We start from the raw sequence: 22,185 nt of genomic DNA, 5'->3' as shown, positions 1-22,185 counted from the left end.
GATTATTCTTTGAAATAAATTATCTAACAATTTTTCAGATTGAATTTTTTGCTCACCCAATGGTAGTATGTATTTTGTTCATTTAAATCTTACCAAATAGAATGCATAACTGGGAAGGATTTCCATTTTATAGGTTCAGACTTGGTTACAGAATAGTGAAAATACCTACCTTAACCAGACTTTTAGCCTTGCTATACTAGTGTCTTCGTTTTGGTAATATTTTTGTCTTGCCTACCCTACTGGGATGTCTAGGAAAACACTGTAGGATAATATGTTGACAACAGACCACGTAATGAGGATAGAAAACATCTTTAGGTGCCAACAACCTCAGTGGTAGGTGTAGTCCAGGAGCGAAAACTTGAGTTTACACTGCCATGTCCCCACCACCTGAAACTGCTGGCATGCACTGCCCACTCAGTTGGCATTTATTGGGTAACCCTGTGGTCTGTGCCAAGTGGCCTTATTCCAGTTGTAAGGCAAGATACTTTTTCTATCTGCTCTTTTGGTTTTGGTTTTGTTTCCCTGCCCCAGGTAAAAATCAGTTGTATATCTTTAATTTTGAAAAAGATACATTTTTTTTCTTTTTTGTTTTTCTGAGACCGGCTCTCACTGTGTCGCCCAGGCTGGAGTGCAGTGGCGCGATCATGGCTCACTGCAGCCTCAAACTCCTGGGTTCCAGGGATTCTCCTACCTCAGCCTCATAAGTAGCTGGGAACACAGGCACACACAACCATGCCCAGCTAAGTTGAGTTTTTTTTGGTTTTTTAAGCGATGGGGTTTGGCCATGTTGCCCAGGCTGCTCTCAAACTCCCGAGCTCAACTGATTCGCCCACTTCAGCCTCCCAGAGTGCTGGGATTACAGTTGTGAGCCACCGCTCTTGGCTGATACAACCAGTTTTTAATAGGGATTTCTCTAAATTCCATATCACTTATGATAAGGGCCAGAAATGTAAAACAAACAAACAAAAACCAAATACTTAAAACATTTAAATGAGGAAATGTATTTGAAATTTCGGGATGAAGTAGAATATGAAAGGAGTCCTAGCCTTTTATGTTTGAATATCCTTTTTTTTTTCTACTTTTTAATGGTTTGCTGCTGGATTTCATACTATTACACATTTTTTGAATTTTTCCTTGTTTTTTGAACAGTATTTTAAATCTTTTACCTCTGTTTTAGATTATGATATTAAGGGTATATTTGTTAAAATTAAGAATTGGTTTGTGATTTGAGTTTTCTGTTAGCTAATTTTATTCAGTGAATTTTTGTGATTAAATAATATACTAGTGTAATAAATAGTATAGTCAAAGACTGGATAAATTTATATCACTGAAGTACATTCCATTTGTTAGCATTTTTCAGTAGTCCTATCCCCCCATTTTTAGTTTTGCAAACCATGTCTAGTATGAGATTGTTGATCAGTAAACATTCCAAAGTCACCTTTTAACTTAAAAGTATTAGTTATATATGAAAACAAATCATGACATATTTTTTAAATTTATAGCAGAAAATCTTGAGTTAGTCGGATGGTGTACATATATAAAATAAGTTTACTTTTGTTTAACTGACATGAAATCCTAGGATTACTAATCTTAATGAAACATAAAAAAGACGAAGTGAATTTACTTTTTTCTTTACAGTAGTCTGAACTTTTGTAATACAAAATGCTTATGATTTCATTTAATTTTAATCTAGTAGCTGAAGATTTTCATAATTTAGGGAAGTTGCTGAGTAACTAGTCTTAGAGTAACAGATTATCTTTCCTAACAAGGAGAAACAATCAGTAGAACTGATTTCATAAAGTAATAGATTGTGTAAGTGGTGGTGTTCTGTTACACTTAAGACAACTAAGTACATGCCATCTCAGAACAGGCTGCTTCATCTTTTATAGTGGAACAGTTTCCATATTCTAGAAAATTAGAAAAGCTTTCGATAAAAGAGAACTAGAAAATTTGTCCGTAGGCTATATTAAAAGACATCCTTCTTGGACTCTTACTGCAGTAATTGCTTTTGCTTTTAAATATACTGCATTCAGAAGCTAAATCTTCCATGTAAGTTAACTTTGTTAATTAACAAAAGTTGTAAATAGATCTGTTTAGCAGCCAAATAGAAACTTCAGCAAATCTTAGGAAAATACTGCAAATCTGCAGGGGTATATTTTCTCTTTCCCATCATCTGCTTCCATTCCTTCCTTTCCTCTCCCCTTTTCCTTCTCCCTTCTGTCTATCTGCCTATCTTGAGTTAAATTTGTTAAGCATATTTTTTTTTTCAGTGGTTGAGGAGAGGATCAGATCCCCTTTTCTTTTGGTTAACAGGAGAAATGGTAGAACAAGTACTTTTGATACCCCAAAATCAATGTATTCAAATATAACCAACTTACGGAACGTTTGGTGCTTTTCCAAACACTCTAATATTCATTATGTCATTTGATTTTTGCACCAACCTATCTAAGTAGTTTGGGCAGATGATATTATTTTCATTTCACAAATGAGGAAGCTGAAACAGAAGGGTAAAGAAACATGCCCCAGGTGATCTAGTCATCCACCTGGTTCCTAGTCCTATTGACTTCTCCCTAACACCTGCTTCCTCCTCACACTATTTCAAAAAGGTTGTTAGTACGTAAAACTTTCCCAGACAATTTTATAATGCATTTCCTTAACATCATTATTTCATGTTTTTTTCTAACTTTGGTGAAATAGTCTTTCTTAATTTAAAGATAACATAATTTTTTCTAGGTGCCATTGTTATAGAACGACCAAATGTGAAATGGAGTGATGTTGCTGGACTTGAAGGAGCCAAAGAAGCACTGAAAGAGGCTGTGATACTGCCTATTAAATTTCCTCATCTTTTTACAGGTGACATAACGTTTAAATAATTTTATTTCATGAGTTTGTAAAAGTTCATTGATGACTGAGGCGAAGCATTGTCATTCTTGTCACTAATGAATTATCTTAAATAAATTGTGACTCTTAAAAGGTGGTGATTTATCTTTATACAAGATGTTTTATTTCTTATACATATCCATATTTGCTGTATATATATTGAAAAACAACCTAAATGTCAACCAGTAGGGTAATTCACCAACATGCAATAGAATACTATGCCCTCAGTAAAACAGAGTGTACATCTACATTAATAAATTGTAATCTGCATTGTATTTTATTGAAGAATGTCCACATCTATTACAAAGATCAAAAAGCAGTTATAAACTGAATAGTATGATTCCATGTTTGTTAAATGTGTATGCTGAGAAGTAAGTATAATTGGATTGACATAGAAATATTAATGTATGCCTAGGAGATAAGATTATAGGAGATTTTTACTTTTGACTCTCATCTGAATTTTTGCAGTGGTTATATATTATTTTTTTTGTTTTTTTGAGACGAAGTCTTGCTCTGTCACCCAGGCTGGAGTGCAGTGGTGCGATATCCGCTCACTGCAAGCTCTGCCTCCTGGGTTCACGCCATTCTCCTGCCTCAGCCTCCCGAGTAGCTGGGACTACAGGCGCGCGCCACCACGCCCAGCTCAATTTTTTGTATTTTTTAGTAGAGATGGGTTTCACCGTGTTAGCCAGGATGGTCTCGATCTCCTGACCTCGTGTTCCTCTCGCCTCGGCCTCCGAAAGTGCTGGGATTACAGGCGTGAGCCACCGCGCCTGGCCAGTTATGTATTAATTTTTAAAGAGCATTTCCATTTCTTAAAATGAGAGGTAAGAATCACTTAACAGCTTCAGAGGAAGTGCATATCCTCTAGTAGCAAAACAACATTTCATTATCACTGTGAAGAGAATATTGCTGACCTACCATCTGGGGAAACTTACAGGTTCTAGTTCTAGCAGTAAGTGATATGTCTGTGCTAAACCATTCCTTTATATTATCCTTCTTGTGACTGATAGTCTGTGTCTGTAATATGGCCACACCCACAATCTGATGGTCAGACAGAGGTTTTCCTTTTATAAACATGTTGGTTTATGTCAACAGCAAATCTGTAATGTAGGCCTCAGACTGAGCAGTCCAGACAGTCATATCATATAGAGCAGTGATGAAGAGCAAAAAGCCAGTAGGTCACGCACTGTCCACCTAACTTCAAGGTGTAGTTTACAACCCAACTTCAGGAGTATGAAACTAACAGCATAAAAGTTGACATCGTAATCCTAGAAAAGCACAAAAATATGGTTGAACTCATTTTATGGTATATTACTTATACCAGTTTTTCTCAAACATAAGTCATTTATGTATCATCTTCATGAATTTTTCCATGTATGTGTACCATTACTTTTTCTTTGCTTATTTTTTTAGAACAGTATTTTTACTGGAGTATAGCATAAATATACAGAGACATACAGGAGCCCCTGGGTGTTGGGCTTCCTTAGTTATCACAAAGCAAGCATGCCAGTGTCATCAACCAGATCCAGAAATAACAGCATTGCTAGGGACCTGGCAGGAGCCTTCTGCCTCATTCCTCCCCAGAGGTCATCTCTCTCTCAACTTTTAACACCAGAGATTATTTTGCCTGTATTTGAACTTTAAATCATCTCACATATTTTCACTTAGTAACGTTATTGAAAAGACTTTGTGCCTATTATAAGTGAAAAAAGTGTTTTCCTAATACACGTTAAAAAATTAAAAAGTGTATACCACCTAAAAGTATTTCATGTTATACCAGTGGTATATGTACCATACTTAGACACTGATTTGTAAATGTATACATTTGAAATAAGAAAATGAAATTCAAGTAATAGTTGCTTTCATAACAGTTAAGTGAAATAGTATTACTCATCTGCGTATCATCCTTTTGCAGATACTGTGTATACAGCCATAGTTTGCACCTAGCAGTTTTTTGTTTGTTTGTTTTTTTCTTTTCTTGAGACAGAGTTTCACTCTTGTTGCCCAGGCTGGAATGTAATGGCAAGGTCTTGGCTCACTGCAACCTCCACTTCCCGAGTTCAAACAATTGTCCTGCCTCAGCCTCCCTGGTATTTGGGATTACAGGCATCTGCCACCACACCCAGCTAATTTTTGTATTTTTACTAGAGTCGGAGTTTCACCATGTTGGCCACGCTTGTCCCGAGCTCCTGACCTCAGGTGATCCGCCCGTCTCGGCCTCTCAAAGTGCTGGGATTACATACGTGAGCCACTGTGCCCAGCCATAGTTTTTTAAATGTATGTTTGATAATTTACTGCCAGCTGTAACCCAGCCTGTTTTATTTTAGGCAGAATTATAATTGCTCATTAGCAAAATTGAGGCACAAAGAGTTGATGTATTCACTGGTTATATTTTGGCAAAACTAGGATTTAAGGTAGTATCACCTTTTTGTTACCCAACCATGGAAGTCTGCTACCTAGATGGGCGCGGTGGCTCACGCCTGTAATTCCAGCATTTTGGGAGGCTGAAGTAGGCGGATCACCTGAGGTCAGGAGTTCAAGACTGATCAACATGGTGAAACCCCATCTCTACTGAAATACAAAAACTAGCCAAGCATAGTGGCGGACGCCTGTAATTTCAGCTACTTGGGAGGCTGAGGCAGGAGAATCACTTGAAACCAGGAGGCAGAGGTTGCAGTGAGCCGAGATAGCACCATTGCACTCCACCCTGGGCAACAAGAGTGAGACTCCATCTCAAAAAAAATAAAAGGAAGTCTGCTACCTATAACACTAACCTGTGCTTTCCTGTGGAATCAAGAATTCAGCAGAAACTCATAAGTCATCCAAACTTTGTTAGGTTCACTTTTCTAAAGAGCATAAATATTGAAAGAAAATCTCTTCCAGCTGCCCATTTTTTACGGGTGTAGTTTTTGTACAATATTCTGGTATCAAGCTGTGCACACAGTGGATGATCAGAAAGTACCTTTTCACTGAACTCTTTTCCCCTATTAGACTCCATGCAGGGCAGCAATCCTTTTGCCTGTGCAAATGTTATGGTTTTGATACATACTGGTTGAATGAATGAGCAAACAAATGTACTTCCTGTTAGAAGGCTTATGTTATGTAAGTGTATTTTTGATAAAGTAGTCTCTAGAAGAAACAAAATACATTTAAGACATACCTTAGATTGATTTATTTTTAAAATACTGTTTTAATCCTTACAGGTTTAGAGTGAAAATCTTTTCAGAGTATTCCTCCGTATAGATGATGTCAGTGGTAACTGCAATTAAGTGTTAAAATTCTTGTGACATTTTTCTAAATGTAAATTTTAGGCAAGAGAACACCTTGGAGGGGAATCCTATTATTTGGGCCGCCTGGAACAGGAAAGTCCTACTTAGCCAAAGCTGTAGCAACAGAAGCCAACAACTCAACATTTTTTTCAATATCTTCCTCTGATCTTGTTTCTAAGTGGCTAGGTGAAAGTGAAAAGTAAGTAGTAAATCAATTTTTAAAGTTTTTTCTTTGCCTGTAATTACTGTATCAGTCCTTAATAGATTTCTTACATCATTCATAGATATTCAGAGAAGTGATGTAATGTAAGTACTCAGTTCTCTGTCAAATCAGTCTCTAATCTAGAATTTATTTTGTGGGAAAAGATAGCATATATGTACAACCTAGTAAATCAAAGTGAGTTATCCAGTTGTAGCATTCTTATTTTCTGTACCTGAAACATGATTAGGCTTTTTAATCTACACAGTTCTTGTAATATTGATACATTGCTTTGTTTTACTCTTTTACTATTTTTTAGACACTTAAAGTTTTCATTTATTTTTAGACTGGTTAAGAATTTATTCCAACTTGCCAGAGAGAACAAGCCCTCCATTATCTTCATTGATGAAATTGATTCTCTATGTGGTTCAAGAAGTGAAAACGAAAGTGAAGCCGCACGTAGAATTAAGACGGAGTTCCTAGTGCAAATGCAAGGTAGTGTTACTAATTTTTTTTTTTTTTTTTTGAGACAGAGTCTCACTCTGTCGCCAGGCTGGAGTGCAGTGGCGCAATCTCGGCTCACTGCAACCTCCACCTCCCGGGTTCAAGCGATTCTCCTGCCTCAGCCTCCTGAGTAGCTGGGATTACAGGCACGCATCACCATGCCTGGCTAATTTAATGTTACTAATTTTTAAAGTCGTCTTTGTTTATTTTATAACAGTTTTTATAACAGTAATAAAAAATTCAAGCAGAATTTCTCCATTCTAACAAACTGTTTCATTTTGCCATGTTTCATTCCGTTGTCTTCCATATGCATACATGATTTTTACTCAGTTGTAATTATCTTGTAGGACTCACTGACATAAATAGAAAAGAGTTTTAATATATTCATTTATAGTGTACCAGCAGCAACTTCAGTAAAAGTAATATGTAGACTTCAAATGAAATCTTTCAAGAAATATTTCGAAATGAATGTTAATAGTATTTGTCCACAGTCTGGGAGATTTGATGCTTACATTTGCATCATCCTGCATCATAGTGAATTTGGATCATATTGCTGTAAGGTGATATTTGATTAAATACAGTTTTTTTTCAAAGACCCTCAAGATGAGGCACTTTAATGCTAAAGCACCACATTTCTTAACAGAATATATGGAAGAGGTTTAAAGAACAGCAAAATGACAAATTAATTAAAGCATTACCTATTTTAATGCAGGGGTTGGTGTAGACAATGATGGAATTTTGGTTCTGGGAGCTACAAATATACCCTGGGTTCTGGATTCTGCCATTAGGCGAAGGTAGGATAATACAGTAAATGTCTTATTTCTCACCGCAGATGTAACAAGTAGATGATAATTCCCTTTTTGTCATGTGAGGAGGCATTCTAACAACTTTTCAAAGGATTTGTAGTGTACTCTAACCCTGTCGCTCCCCTGCCTTGAGGGGGAGAAGGGTGCTTATTTGCTTGTTTGTTTCCCTATTTTATCAAATATACAAGATTTCCACATACTTGAGTCTTTCATATTAGGAAATATATTACATAATGTTTACCTTTCATTCTGATTAAGCTTGGTGGGCACTGATGCTTCAAAAATTTACAAACATAGTTTGACAATTCAGTAAAAACCATTCATATAAAATTTTAGCACAATGGCAATTCTATAAGTCAGAGTAAGATAACCAGGTAAGAGTCGGAGTCTCGCTCTGTTGCCAGGCTGAAGTGCAGTGGCGCAATCTCTGCTCACTGCAACCTCCACCTCCCAGGTTCAAGCGATTCTCCTGCCTCAGGCTCCCGAGTAGCTGGGACTACAGGCACTCACCACCACGCCCAGCTAATTTTTCTATTTTTAGTAGAGACGGGGTTTCCCCATGTTGGCCAGGATGGTCTCGATCTCTTGACCTCGTGATCCACCCACCACGGGCTCCCAGAGTGCTCGGATTACGGATGTGAACCACCACACCCGGCCAAGATTTTTTTTTTTTTTTTAAGTAAAAAATGTATGTCAGGCCAGGTGCGGTGGCTCGTGCCTGTAATCCCAGCACTTTGGGAGGCCGAGGTAGGCAGACTGCCTGAGCTCAGGAGTTCAAAACCACCCTGGGCAACATGGTGAAACTCTGTCTCTACTAAAATCCAAAAAAATTACCTGGGCATGGTGGCACACACCTGTCTGTAGTTCCAGCTACTTGGGAAGCTGAGGTGGGAGAATCGCTTGAGCCCAGGAGGCGGAGGTTGCAGTGAGCCAAGATTGTGCCACTGCACTACCAGCTTGGGCAACAGAGTGAGACTCCATCTCACAAATAAAATATGTGTGTGTGTGTATATATCTATCTAATTTTTAAGTTGAAAATAAAACTTCAGCTCTAGGAAAGGTATATGGACTCTTCACTTTTCACTCTTCACAGTTCCCTAGTACATTCATTTATTTTGTATGGTAAAAATTAGCACTTCAGTTTTTGCCACTTTTATCCCATTCACTTGATGATTTGCCAGCATGCTAGCTTACCATCCAGTACCAAGAAAGGAAATGTGCAGGGTATTTTTGGAAAATTGCCTTATTCTGCACCCATCTCTAGGGGCAATGGAAACTTAAAATTCTTTTCATTGCCACAGAGAGTTACCTGGAGGAAAAACAGTCTGCTCAGACCACTTAAATTATCCCTCATCGCTGCTTCTCTATCTCCAAATACATTCTAAGAAGGCAAGCAAAATTATTGTTAATGAAACATAGTGTTTATTTTTTATAATATAGGATTGTTTGTTCTGGATGTATTCATTAAAGTGGACATTTTGTGTAATGTATATCCTATAAGATTGTGAGTTAATTCTATTTTGAATGTAGAGAATTACTGTGTCATCTCTACTTCTATTTTATATTGTTAATCATTAGTCCCTTGATCAAGAGTTCACAGTACAATTTTGTGGGAAACTGTAATCCTGTAGGACCTCTTTTTATTTCATGAATTCCAGACATATGAACACTGTGGCCAAAATAACCCAAAAATCATGCGCGAAATATTCAACCACTCCAAACTGGCTCCCAGGCTATTTTGATTTTATTTGTTTGTTTTTAATGTGTTCTGGATGTTCTCCCTTGAACCGAAATGTATATGTTTAACCTTGGCACATACACGCCCACTTAACTTAGTATCTGTTTCTCCTTGCAAATATCCTAATTTTCAATTAAATATTTTCTTGATGTAATTTCTCTTTTAAGATTTGAGAAACGAATTTATATTCCTTTGCCGGAACCCCATGCCCGAGCAGCAATGTTTAAACTGCACCTGGGGACCACTCAGAACAGTCTCACGGAAGCAGACTTTCGGGAACTTGGGAAGAAAACAGATGGTTATTCAGGGGCAGATATAAGTATCATTGTACGTGATGCACTTATGCAGCCTGTTAGGAAAGTACAGTCAGCTACTCATTTTAAAAAGGTAAGTCATTTTTATCTATCCTTTCCTATCTTTTTTTTTTTTTTTTTTTTTTGAGACAGTCTCACTCTGTCGCCCAGGCTGGAGTGCAGTGGCACTATCTTGGCTCTCTGCAACCTCCACCTCCCAGGTTCAAGCGATTCTCGTGCCTTAGCCTCCTGCATAGCTGGGATTACAGGCGTGTGCCACCATGTCTGGCTAATTTTTTGTATTTTTAGTTGAGATGGGGTTTCACCATGTTGACCAGGCTCGTCCCAAACTCCTGGCTCCAGATGATCCACCCACCTCGGCCTCCCAAAGGCGTGAGCCACTGCACCTGGCCCCTTTCCTATATTTTTAAAATCAAGTTTCAAGACCATCATTGGTTTGTCTTCAAAGAATTTGGGAGGGTTTCAGTGTTGTATAATAATACAATAAGTGGGTTTACATAATAGACATATTTCTATGTCACTGAAACAAGTGCTTCAATAAAGTTTATTAGCCATTATTGGCTGGGTGCAATGGCTCACACCTGTAATCCTAGCACTTTAGGAGGCCGGAGTGGGCAGATCTCTTGAGCTCAGGAGTTCGAGACCAGCCCCAGGCAACACGGCAAAACCCCATTTCTATAAAAAATAGAAAAATTACCTAGATGTGGTGGCGCACTCCGGTAGTCCCAGCTACTTGGGAGGCTGAAGTGGGAGAATCACTTGAGCCCAGGAGGTGGAGGTTGCAGTGAGCCGAGATTGCACCAGTGGACTCCAGCCTGGGTGACATAGTGAGCGCCTGTCTTAAAAAAAGAAAAGACCTTATTAATCATCCTAATGTGTTTTAAATTTTCCTGTGAAATGAGCTTTGAAGTATTTGTGTATTATTTTGATGTAAGTATAGAAACTTAAATGTATAGATGTCAGGCTGCTTCTGACACATCTAGAATATTTTTGAGCAGAATCTGGTGCATTTATACCTCATAAAGTAAAACTAATAATAGCTAATATCTTTTATATATTCACATGCCTGGCACTGTGTTCTATCTTTTATTATTTCATTTGGTCTTCACAAAAACAACAAGAGGTACACGTAGCCAGCCACCTGCTGGTGGTTAGTCCTAGACTTAGGTGCTAACACAGTAGCTAGAGTGGTTCACATGTGATTTGTCTGGAGGTGAGGGTTCCGAATCCGAAATCTCAACCATTCTGCTATCCTGCCCCTCCTGTGTTCTGTTTTGTCTGCAAGAACAAGTTAAGCATCTATGGCTGAGATAAAGTTTTATAAAAAGACTATGGTCTTGAGATACCCAGTTTGAGTAACAGTGTACTGGGTCATCTGGACCAACCCTTTTGCTGTGAACAGCAGTATCCAGTATTACTCATGAACATAGATGTGGAATACTATCGCAAACCTAATCTCATAATGTATGTCAAGACTAATATGACTAAGTCACATATGTATGTTTATCATATACCACAATAAGATTTTTTAGGTTAACAAGCTTGAATTAAAATCTGAATTTGAAACCTGGCACCATTTACTTGTTACACCTTTTTGAGCGAATTCTATTACTTCTTGAAGGCTCATTTTTATCATCTCTAAAATGGGGATGATCATGCTATTTTGAAGTCCTTTCTGATAATGAAGTGATATAATACTTATAAAACACCAGTCGTGATACTGCAGATGCCCAGTGAATATTACTCATCCACCCTTCTTCAGCCATTTCATTACCGAAATACTGTTAAGTTTATGCCACAGCCATTATGTTTTCTCTTAAATTCTCTTTGCCATTTAGAAACTATAAATGCATAGGAACTCAGTCCTTTCCTACTCAGAATTTATCACTCGATTCTGCATATTACTGCCTGAGTGAGCTCACATGACGCTGAAGCCAGGTCCTTGTTAGTGGGATGAAGATAACACAGCCAGATGAGGTTTACCTCTGCGACTGGGGATCACCAGCTGCAGCAGACCTCTCAGCGGCTCCATCCTTTACTTCTTTTAAAGCTGATTATTTCAATTAACAATAAGATTCCCTGTTTATTTTTTGCATTTACTAGTATTTTATTTCTAAAATACTAATCTGGGCCCAGCGGTACATCAGAAAGTAGAGCAGTCAAAAGAGACAAAAATCCCTGACCTCATGCAGCTAAAATATTAGTGAGTAAAGACAGACAATAAAATACACATAATAAGGTGAGAGCGTGTATTTCTTCACACCTACACCAATCCTGAGATAGTATTTAAAGTCGATCATTGTGAAACAGATGTGAAAGTGCCCCCAAGTTGGCTGGGCGTAGTGGCTCACACCTGTAATCCCACCACTTTGGGAGGCTGAGGTGGGCGGATCACGAGGTCAGGGGTTTAAGACCAGCCTGGCCATCATGGTGAAACCCTGTCTCTACTAAAAATACAAAAATTATCTGGGCGTGGTGGCGGGTGCCTATAATCCCAGCTACTCAGGAGGCTGAGGCAGGAGAGTTGCTTGAACCCTGGAGGCGGAGGTTGCAGTGAGCCAAGATTGCGCCACTGCCCTCCAGCCTGGGCGACAGAGCGAGACTCTGTCAAAAAAAAAAAAGAAAGTGCCCCCAAGTTGATGCAGACTATTGCCATCTAAATGTTTCCATGTGACTATGTCACAAAGATTCTTTTTCTGGATATTGTTAAAACTGAAGTTGTGGCCGGGCATAGTGGCTCACGCCTGTAATCCCAGCACTTTGGGAGGCTGAGGCAGGCAGATCATGAGGTCAGGAGATCAAGACCATCCTGGCTAACATGGTGAAACCCCGTCTCTACTAAAAATACAAAAAAAAAATATTAGCCGGGTGTGGTGGCGGGCACCTGTAGTCCCAGCTACTCGGGAAGCTGAAGTAGGAGAATGGCGTGAACCCAGGAGGCGGAGCTTACAGTGAGCCGAGATCGCATCACTGCACTCCACGCTGGGCGACAGAGTGAGACTCTGTCTCAAAACAAAACAAAACAAAAAAAACTTAAGTTGTACATGATAAAATGGCATTGATACTGCATTTAGCATATAATTTTGCACTTAGAATTGAGAGCATTTTTGTTGAAAGATACAGATTCAGTAGTTTCATACTAAAGTTCCAAATATTACAGAAGTTTCTCAGCTATAGAGCAACTTCTGAGAATTTTTTAATGTATCTGTTTTTGGTCTCTGAGATTACTACCACTTATTAAGCACTGGAGGGGTAAAAGAGAAAGCTTAGACACAGGTAACTATTTCTTTTTTTTTTTTTTTTAACTTCTATGTGTGATCATATAAGTAATTTATTGTAGGAAATTTCAAAATAAAAGCATCAAGAAAAAAAGTAAAAGCAGCTGGGCGCGGTGGCTCACTCCTGTAATCCCAGCACTTTGGGAGGCCGAGGTGGGCGGATCGTGAGGTCAGGAGATTGAGACCATTGTGGCCAACATGGTGAAACCCTGTCTCTCCTAAAAGTAAAAAAAAAATTAGCTGGGTGTGGTGGCGCGTGCCTGTAATCCCAGCTACTCGGGAGGCTGAGGCACAAGAATCACTTGAACCCGGGAGGCGGAGGTTACAGTGAGCCGACATCGCGCCACTTCACTCCAGCCTGCTGACAGAGCGAGACACCCTTTCAAAAAAAAAAATTAAAAGCAACCAAAATCTATCCTATTATCCAGGGGATAACTACTTTTTGTTGTATATTCTTAATTTTTTTCCCCAAAAGTAAACATTAAATATACAAAACTATTATACATTTTAACTTTCCTGGTAATGGATTAAATCTTAATGTTCAATTTTGTTTCAAATAAATATTTCAGATTACTGTTTATTTCAGGTTCGCGGACCTTCCCGAGCTGATCCTAACCATCTTGTAGATGATCTGCTAACACCTTGCTCTCCAGGTGACCCTGGTGCCATTGAAATGACATGGATGGATGTCCCTGGAGATAAACTTTTGGAGCCAGTTGTTTCCATGGTTTGAAATTTTGTTTATTTTTAAGAAAAATTTTAAAACATTATAATTTTCAGTTACATAATATTTGCTGGAAAATCTTACTATTAAACAGGTGTATTTTAATACTGTTGACTCACATTAGAAATTATAAAGTTAATTGAACTTAAAATATAAAAAGTAATTATTTTTAAACTATTTTCTTGGGTTTTGAGGAAACTTTAAGTGAAAAAGCTATTTTTTAAAGCACAAGATTCTGACTTTACAGGTCTTACAGCTAAAATATCTCCAAAATGCTCATATATAGTATAATTATTGCCAAAACCTAACTTAAAAAATAGGATTGGTGAAATTTTTTTTTCCCTGCATCTCAGGTTTTTTTAAATAACCAGAAGTTGCCTGTAATCCCAACACTTTGGGAGGCCAAGGCGGGCAGACCACTTGAGGCCAGGAGTTTGAAACCAGCCTGGCCAACCTGGCGAAATGCTGTCTCTCCTAAAAATACAAAAATTAGCCGGGCAGTGTGGCACATACCTGTAATCCAGCTGCTCGGTTGAGGCAGGAGAATCACACGAACCAGGGAGGCAGAGGTTGCAGTGAGCTGAGATTGCGCGACTGCACTCCAGCCTGGGTGACAGAGTGAGACTCTGTCTCAAAAAAAAAAAAAAAACAAAAAAAACAGGGCTGGGCACGGCGGCTCACGCCTGTAATCCCAACACTTTCGGAGGCCAAGGCGGGCTGTTCACAAATTTAGGAGATTGAGACCATCCTGGATAACACGGTGAAACCCCGTCTCTACTAAAAATACAAAAAAATTAGCCAGGTGTGGTGGCACACACATGTAGTCCCAGCTACTCGGGAGGCTGAGGCAGGATAATAGCTTGAACCCAGGAGGCGGAGGTTGCAGTGAGCCGAGATCACACCACTGCACTCCAGCCTGGGCAACAGAGCGAGACTCTGTCTCAAAAAAAAAAACGAAAAACAAATACTAATGCTCGTATCATCATATTTATAGTGTTTTCTAGTTCACTTTTCAAAGGTCCATAGAAAGTTTAAATAATGTAGTTCTATTTTTATTTTTAAAAATTACAGTTACATAGTTTATATTGGAGGAATTAATATATGACTTATTTTGTAAGGCGTGTTATTTTTAGGGAACTTAGGGTGATTGAAAAGTTGATTAATTATGGAAGAACATTCTCAGTTTTCAGAATTTTCTGTCAGTTTCAGATCTTTAAGGACTTTTAATGGCGGGTTTAATAGTAACTTCCAGAGGAGAAACTTTTACCTGATACATAGACATACATGTAAATGTGTACACGCCTATATATTTGTGTGTGAACCAACCATAATGCTTATCTGAGAAGTTACTCAGAAACCCCTTTTGTTTTAATCCTTGGTGTATTATTTTTTATTTTTTGTACTTTGTTCAACTTTGAAGAATTTTTAGTGACTTAGAGTAGTCCTCTTTATTATTTTTCATATCATTTTACAGGAGTCTTGGCTTAGAAGTTAGTTTTTTAATGAATCTCTGATATTAGCATATTTTTCTAACCATTTCAATCTTAATTGTAACTATGGTAAAATTCTGGTTAGTTGATTTTTCATAAAATGGTATTCTGCTTCACTTACGTGTAAGTGAATGATATTTTCCTTTTGAACTATACTTACTTAGAAAACTGATCTCTTGTTTAAGAAAAAGAGATAAGGCCAGAAATTAGATCATGAACATACTTTGGAGGCCTTGATCCTCAGACTAAGAGGAATGTCCTTCTGATAATGGGGAGCTGTTTGATCAATGCAGGGGAAGAAAGTGTAAGTTTCTACACAAAGTAATAACATGATCAAAGATCTTGAAAGATCTGTGAAAGAATAGGGGCCGGGTGCGGTGGCTCACGCCTGTAATCCCAACATTTTGCAAGGCAGAAGCAGGCGGATCACCTGAGGTCAGGAGTTAGAGACCAGCCTGACCAACAGTGAAACCCCATCTCTACTAAAAATACAAAAATTAGCCAGTCATGGTGGCAGGTGCCTGTAATCCCAGCTACTTCGAGGCTGAGGCAGGAGAATTGCTTGAACCTAGGAGGCAGAGGTTGCAATGAGCCAAGATCACACCACTGCACTCCAGCCTGAGCAACAGAGTGAGACTCTGACTCAAAAAAAAGAACAGGGAGTTTATTGTCAGTATCTTATGGTAGACGGCAAATACTCATATTTAAACTTAGGTTAAAGTTCGTAACAATAATGATAATATGACGGTTTTTTATTTTGTTAACTCTATTATTAATATCCTCCCTGCCCTTCTTTTTCCCTGACAGTCGGATATGTTGCGGTCACTATCTAACACAAAACCTACAGTCAATGAACATGACTTGTTGAAATTAAAGAAGTTTACAGAAGATTTTGGTCAAGAAGGCTAAACCAAAGACAAGGAAGATGCTTACTCATATGTATTCTTTCTTTCATAGATATTTTTGTCTATTTTGGATCGCATTGATTGTTTCCAGTAAAACACTTTTACCACAGGGAAATACACATCTCACTTCAGAATTCCATTAGGTTTTATATTGTACTTTTCCTCCATTACTTATTAAATACTCCTATTAACAAAATGTACAAAACAACAGGTTATGAGGAAATGAGCGATATATGAATGGCAAAAAATAGAAATTACCCAGTAGAAAGGATGTCAGAAATTGATTGACATACAAATATTTAAAATTTTTATGAATAGTGGTCTTTGCAAAGAGCATTTATCTTTTTTTTTACTAAAATGATATAGGGTTTATTTTATATTTTCAAAAAAATTGTTAAACATTCTTATCAATGTAAAATTTACGTTATTAAAAAATTACAAATGATAGAATCTTTACTCTCAGGGATGGGCAATAAAACAGCAAAGAGCATTGTGATTGGGTTTGAAAGATTTTGAATTATAGACAGTGCTCTTACTGGTTTTTAATAAGTTGATATTTTTTTCTGTGTAGATTTAAATAATTTCTTTAAAATAAGTAAGCTTTGACTGGGCGTGGTGGCTCATGCCTGTAATCCCAGCACTTTGGGAGGCCAAGACGGGTGGATCACCTGAGGCCAGGAGTTCAAGACAGCCTGACCAACATGGTGAAATGCTGTCTCTACTAAAAGTATAAAAATTAGCTGGGCACGATGGCGGGTGCCTGTAATCCCAGCTACTCAGGAGCCTGAGGCGGGAGAATCACTTGAACCTGGGAGGCGGAGGTTGCAGTGAGCCGAGATCGCACCATTGCACTCCCTGGGCGACTGAACGAAACTCTGTCTCAAAAAAACAACAGTAAGCTTTTATATTTAATTAAATGATACCTTTCACTGTGCAATCTCAAGAGGAAGATTTTCTAAATTAGACATTGTCTTTACCTTAAATAAGAAAATTGTCTATTTCAGTGTCTTTTTGTAGCAAGATTGACCAAAACAGGTGGTAAGTGTGTAATTTTTAACTGTCATGGAATACTGTAATGCTAGTAAGGAAATGGTCTCCCTTTGGATTATGGGAAGTTTCTTGTCTGTGATATGGGGTGTCTGTGTACATATATGTATATTTCCTTTTTTAATACAGGATAATAATATGGGGTCTTGTCCTTCACCTTTTAAGTTCAGGGAGCAGTTTGTCCTGACCACACATATGTTATCAGTGTAATGCTTTATGAAGCTTTAGAAATGAGCTCATGACTCATTAAAAAATAAACATGATACTATTTTAATATTTTCAAATAAATAATCTGAGGATGTGTTTCATACTTTAGCATCAGCGCTAAGTTGTGCCTTGTAGATTTGCATTGTCTATACCTGCAAAAGACTATTAAGTTAGAATGAAGTAGACTCCTTAATTACTATGAAATTCTATCTTGCAAATGCTCTAGAATAACTTGCATTTTAAAGTGTATTTGCACATTTTACATATGCTATGTGGTTGCCTTTGGGTTTTCTGTACAGATTGTTTTTGTTATTAAATGGAAAAGGCCTGAATTATGCTCTTATGTGAAGTAAATCGATAAAACCCATTGACTGTGTTCTGTGTATTCTTTATTTTGGGACCATCTGTGTAAAAGAAAATATTACCTAAATTGGTTAGATACAAAGAAATCATTAAAATTATTAATGTATACATGAAAATTCTTGTTTTTCAATGACTTTTATGCAAGGGTTGAGAACTAACTTAGTAGACTAACACTGAATTCTTTGTGGATAAGGTAATTTATACATCTTACCTGTTTATCTGCCTCAGAATTACACAGTACTGCTGTGTGTTCTTTATGCACAGATACTCAGAGGAACCCGAATGGGCATGTTCTATTTTTCTGGCTCTTGACCAGTAATTATGAAGTTTAGGTAGACGTTTTCTGAGCCAGCAAGTAGATCATAGTTGTTAAGCATCTCTATAATCTACACCCTGGATATTTGAAAGCATTTTGTCTCACCTTGAGAAATCTAGAAGGACTCTAATTATAAAACATGTCAATAGAGGATTGACTTCTGAGTCTGCCGTCGACTACATGCAGAAAAACAGAATGGGTGTACGTGATTAGTGCCACAGAAACACCATTTAGCCACTTCTATGAGAAAGAGGCATATCTACCTGATGGTACAGTGTCTTGCAAATGAAGCAACACAGTGCCTATTGTTGACACTGATGTTATCTTAAGTTTGTGAGTTTTCACATGTGCCCTTTTCTTTCCTACTTTCATGCCTTCATTTGTATCCTTCTCTTATTCTAATAGGGTATCTTTTTTTTTTTTTTTTTTTTGCTAGTCCACGTATTTCCATTAAAACCTAATGATGAACCATGTAGCCTCTTGCAGGAAGACCGCCTAAACTATCCCCATCCTAGTTTTGCCAACTGCTAAAGAATTAGCAGTTAAATTGCTGCTGCTGTGTTGAGATTTTTTTCTGTTTGAAGCATGTTCTATTGACCATGTTTAGATCATTTAGACTGTAAGTTCTGAGAGTTACATTTTCCCTAGCAATTAATATATTGCTGGGTGCTATTAGGTACTTAGTATTGGAAAAAAAGGAGTTATGTTTTAATTTTGATCTACCTCGTGGATTATGTGAGAGACTTATAAAATAGGTAAGTTTATAAAGTGACTTTGTTCTTACTTGTCTAGTGAAGTTATGATAAATTTCTGTCTTGGTGATTAAGAACTACAAAATCAAAAATGTGTTCAAACTAGCTCACCCTGGCTCACCAAAACCGATAGTACCTCTTTCCCAGCTGCGAGTTCAGTGACCTCATACTAGAAATTTAAAGTCTGCTGTGATGGGAATATTTATACCATAGAAATCAGCAAGAGTTCAGTTAGCCATAAAAAACAAGGATTGCCTGTAACTTAAAATAGGAAGATTAATACTATTTACTGCATTTACAGAAATAAAGGAGACAAGTTATTTATAGATGCAGAAAAAGCAATACAATTCAGCACTTGCTTTTTTTTGAACTGCACAAACTAGGAATAGAAGGGAACTTCTTAATAGAAGAAGATCTAGAAAAAAACCCTATAGCCAACGTATTTAATTGTGAATTTTTGAAAAGTTTATTCCCCCAGAGATCAGGAAAAAGGCAAAGTTACCCACTATCACCACTTTTTCTTAACTTTATACAGATTCTAGCCAGTGCAAGCAAAAGAAATGAAAGTCTTACAGATTAAAAGAAGAAACAAAATTGTCATTCACAGATGACATGATTGTAGAAAATTGATATAAACTTACAGAAATAATTTAACAAGGTTGCAGGATACAAAGTCAAAAATTATTTATCTTAGCAACAATTAGAAATTGAAATTATGAGAGTGGTATGTGCCCATAGTCCCAACTATTGGGGAATTGAAGTGGGAGGATCACTTGAGCCCAGGAGTTCAAGGCTGCAGTGAGCTATTGTCACACCACTGCACTCCAGCCTGGGTGAGGGAACGAGACTGTCTCAAAAAAAAAAAAAGAGAATACTAATTACAATAATATCAGCATCAAATGCCTCAAAATTAATCACTCAAAGATTGGCAAGACTGCCACGTAGAAAACTATGGAACGTTACCAAAAGACACTAAGGAAGACCTAAATAAGAGGGGGGTGGACCCTGTTTATGAGATGGATGACTTACAAAAAACAAAGTCAATTTAACCAATTCAATTTGTAGATTTAATGCAATTCCAAATCTGGATCTGGGTAGTTGATACAAAGGTGTATGTGTATGTGAAAACTCATATGCTTTATGCTGTACATTTATATCCAGATATGTAGATATCCAGAAATAGGTACTAAATAATTTACTGATTATTAAAAATCTTTTCTAGTTTGAATTGTTTTTATGATAGTGTCTCCTAAGTATATTTTTCTGTCCATCCATCCATAATCATTCATCCAGAAATCTGCATGTTCACATAGACATCTGGAATGTCTTCCACATAATGCTCATGATGTTATTAGATTGATTTTTTTTTTTTTTTTAACTTACTTTACCTCTCGTATCTCCTTCAGGTCTATTCCGGTGTCTCTTTTTCAGTGACACCTTCCTTGGCCATCCTACTGAAAATGACAAACCCTCCTGATGCTCCTTATCCCCATCCCTGGCTGTATTTTTCCCCATAGTGCTTGTCATCTAACATACGATATAATTTACTATTTTCCTTATGTGATTTCTCCCACTAACATGTATGCTATGAAATTAGAGTTTCTTGTCTGCTTTGTTCTCTGCTGTATCTCCAGTGTCTAGAAGAGTGCTGGTGCCTGATGGGGGTTCAACAAATATTTGTTGAGTGAGTGAAACTTACTTTGCATTCTTTCTAAATTTGTACAATCAGCATGTATAATTTCTGCCCCCCACCCCCAGTGTTATTCTAAAAGAAAATTAGGACTGAAAACACCTCAAGAAATTAACAGTGACTAAATCCTGGTGAATAGAAATATGGACACTTTCATTCTTTTCTTTGTATTTTTATCTTTATTTTTAATTTCTCAAAATTAAGACGTTTTAAGGGGCTGGGCGCAGTGGCTCAGGCCTGTAATCCCAGCACTTTGGGAGGCCGAGGTGGGCAGATCACCTGAGGTCAGGAGTTCGAGACCAACCTGGCCAATATGGTGAAACCCCATCTCTAATAAAAATACAAAAAATAGCTGGGCGTGGTAGCCGGCGCCTGTAATCCCAGCTACTCGGGAGGCTGAGGCAGAATCATTTGAACCCGGGAGGCAGAGGTTGCAGTGAGCTGAGATCGCGCCATTGCACTACAGCCTGGGCGACAGGGCGAGACTCCATCTCAAAAAAAAAAAAGTTTTAAGGAAGAATTTGGTTGACAGCAAATCACAGGAATTAGGACTCCTCCCCCACTAGAACCCTATGAAATAACAGGAAATGTTTTAAAAAGAGAACAGGACAGTCAGTCATCAAACAGATGTACTCTGGAGAGGTGCTGTTCATCTAACTGCCCTCTGGCCTCCCAACACAGGAGCCGAAGTGGGGAGATCCTATTTTTCTTCATCACTTGGTAACCAGTAGCTGGGCCCTTTATGTAACCTTGGCATATCAAGTACTGCCACTAAGTTCCTTCAATCTTGAGCAAGTAACACAGAGATGGCAGGACATTTAAAATAGGATCATAGCAGCATCACCAGCATCTAACTGGATGGGACTCTGGTAGCTCCTAGTGAGACAGCTGACTACATCATTGCCTATGGTCACACGGAATGAAGTGCCCAGTGAGGACAAGACATTGGAGAGCCACTTTGCAGCTGCTGTAGAATAAAATAAAGAGCATGAGAACTTCAAACGGCTGGTCAGGGCAGAGAAGGAAAACCAGGGATCTTCTGTGACTGTCCTAAAACAAACATTTCTTACAGCCACAGTGCCTAAGTAATCAAAAGCCAAACTCAGTATTTGATCCTGCAGGTTGCTGGCAATCAGTTGAATTCACAGATTGACCACGTTTTGTATGTGAAAGGAAGAAAATTTAGTAGGAAAACAGCAGGCCCTGTAGCATTAGAATGTGTATATTCGTGAAAATTTGGAGGATTCTGAGTATCAGCATCTGGAGCATATGTGACAGTGGGTTATGCTGATGATCAAAAAGCAGAGGAATCAAGTTTCCGATATGATTGGATGTATCACTATGGGTTCAGTTATCAGAAATTCTGTATTCAGTTTTTGGTTTGAGTCACTGAGAGGGACTTTCATTGTTTGCCTGACTGCTTGAAGAAACTGAACTTGGCAGTGGCCCCTCTCTGAACTCCATTAACATATAATGTAAAAGAAAAAATCTAACAACTTTAGAAAATAAAAAAGCTTTAGTGGATTTACCCTGTAAGACCTATCCACAAAGCCACAGTGTTCCTAGAGAACTAGAATCTGGTTCCTTAATCAAAGCTTTGGTAGGTGGAAAGAACGCTTTCTTACTTTTTATTTTATTTTTTGAGATGAAGTCTCGCTCTTGTCGCCCAGTCTGGAGTGCAGTGGTGCCATCTCAGCTCA

The 22,185-nt window shown here is 38.0% G+C and overlaps 1 protein-coding gene across 1 annotated transcript in view; it reads left to right on the top strand.

The window, feature by feature from the left end:
• Nucleotides 1-17,731, top strand: part of VPS4B (vacuolar protein sorting 4 homolog B) — a 33,741-nt gene extending 16,010 nt beyond the window's left edge. The window contains exons 5-11 of the mRNA XM_031658891.1: nucleotides 2,734-2,853; nucleotides 6,195-6,351; nucleotides 6,698-6,846; nucleotides 7,568-7,649; nucleotides 9,567-9,786; nucleotides 13,578-13,718; nucleotides 16,013-17,731. Of these exons, the coding sequence (XP_031514751.1) occupies nucleotides 2,734-2,853; nucleotides 6,195-6,351; nucleotides 6,698-6,846; nucleotides 7,568-7,649; nucleotides 9,567-9,786; nucleotides 13,578-13,718; nucleotides 16,013-16,114 (971 nt within the window). The 3' untranslated portion in view covers nucleotides 16,115-17,731. The remainder of the gene's footprint in view (nucleotides 1-2,733; nucleotides 2,854-6,194; nucleotides 6,352-6,697; nucleotides 6,847-7,567; nucleotides 7,650-9,566; nucleotides 9,787-13,577; nucleotides 13,719-16,012) is intronic.
• The last annotated feature ends 4,454 nt before the right edge of the window (nucleotides 17,732-22,185 follow it).

The sequence above is a fragment of the Papio anubis genome, chromosome 19, assembly GCF_008728515.1.
Source record: "Papio anubis isolate 15944 chromosome 19, Panubis1.0, whole genome shotgun sequence".
Taxonomy (NCBI): domain Eukaryota; kingdom Metazoa; phylum Chordata; class Mammalia; order Primates; family Cercopithecidae; genus Papio; species Papio anubis.
This window is presented reverse-complemented; position numbering and strand designations above follow the sequence as displayed.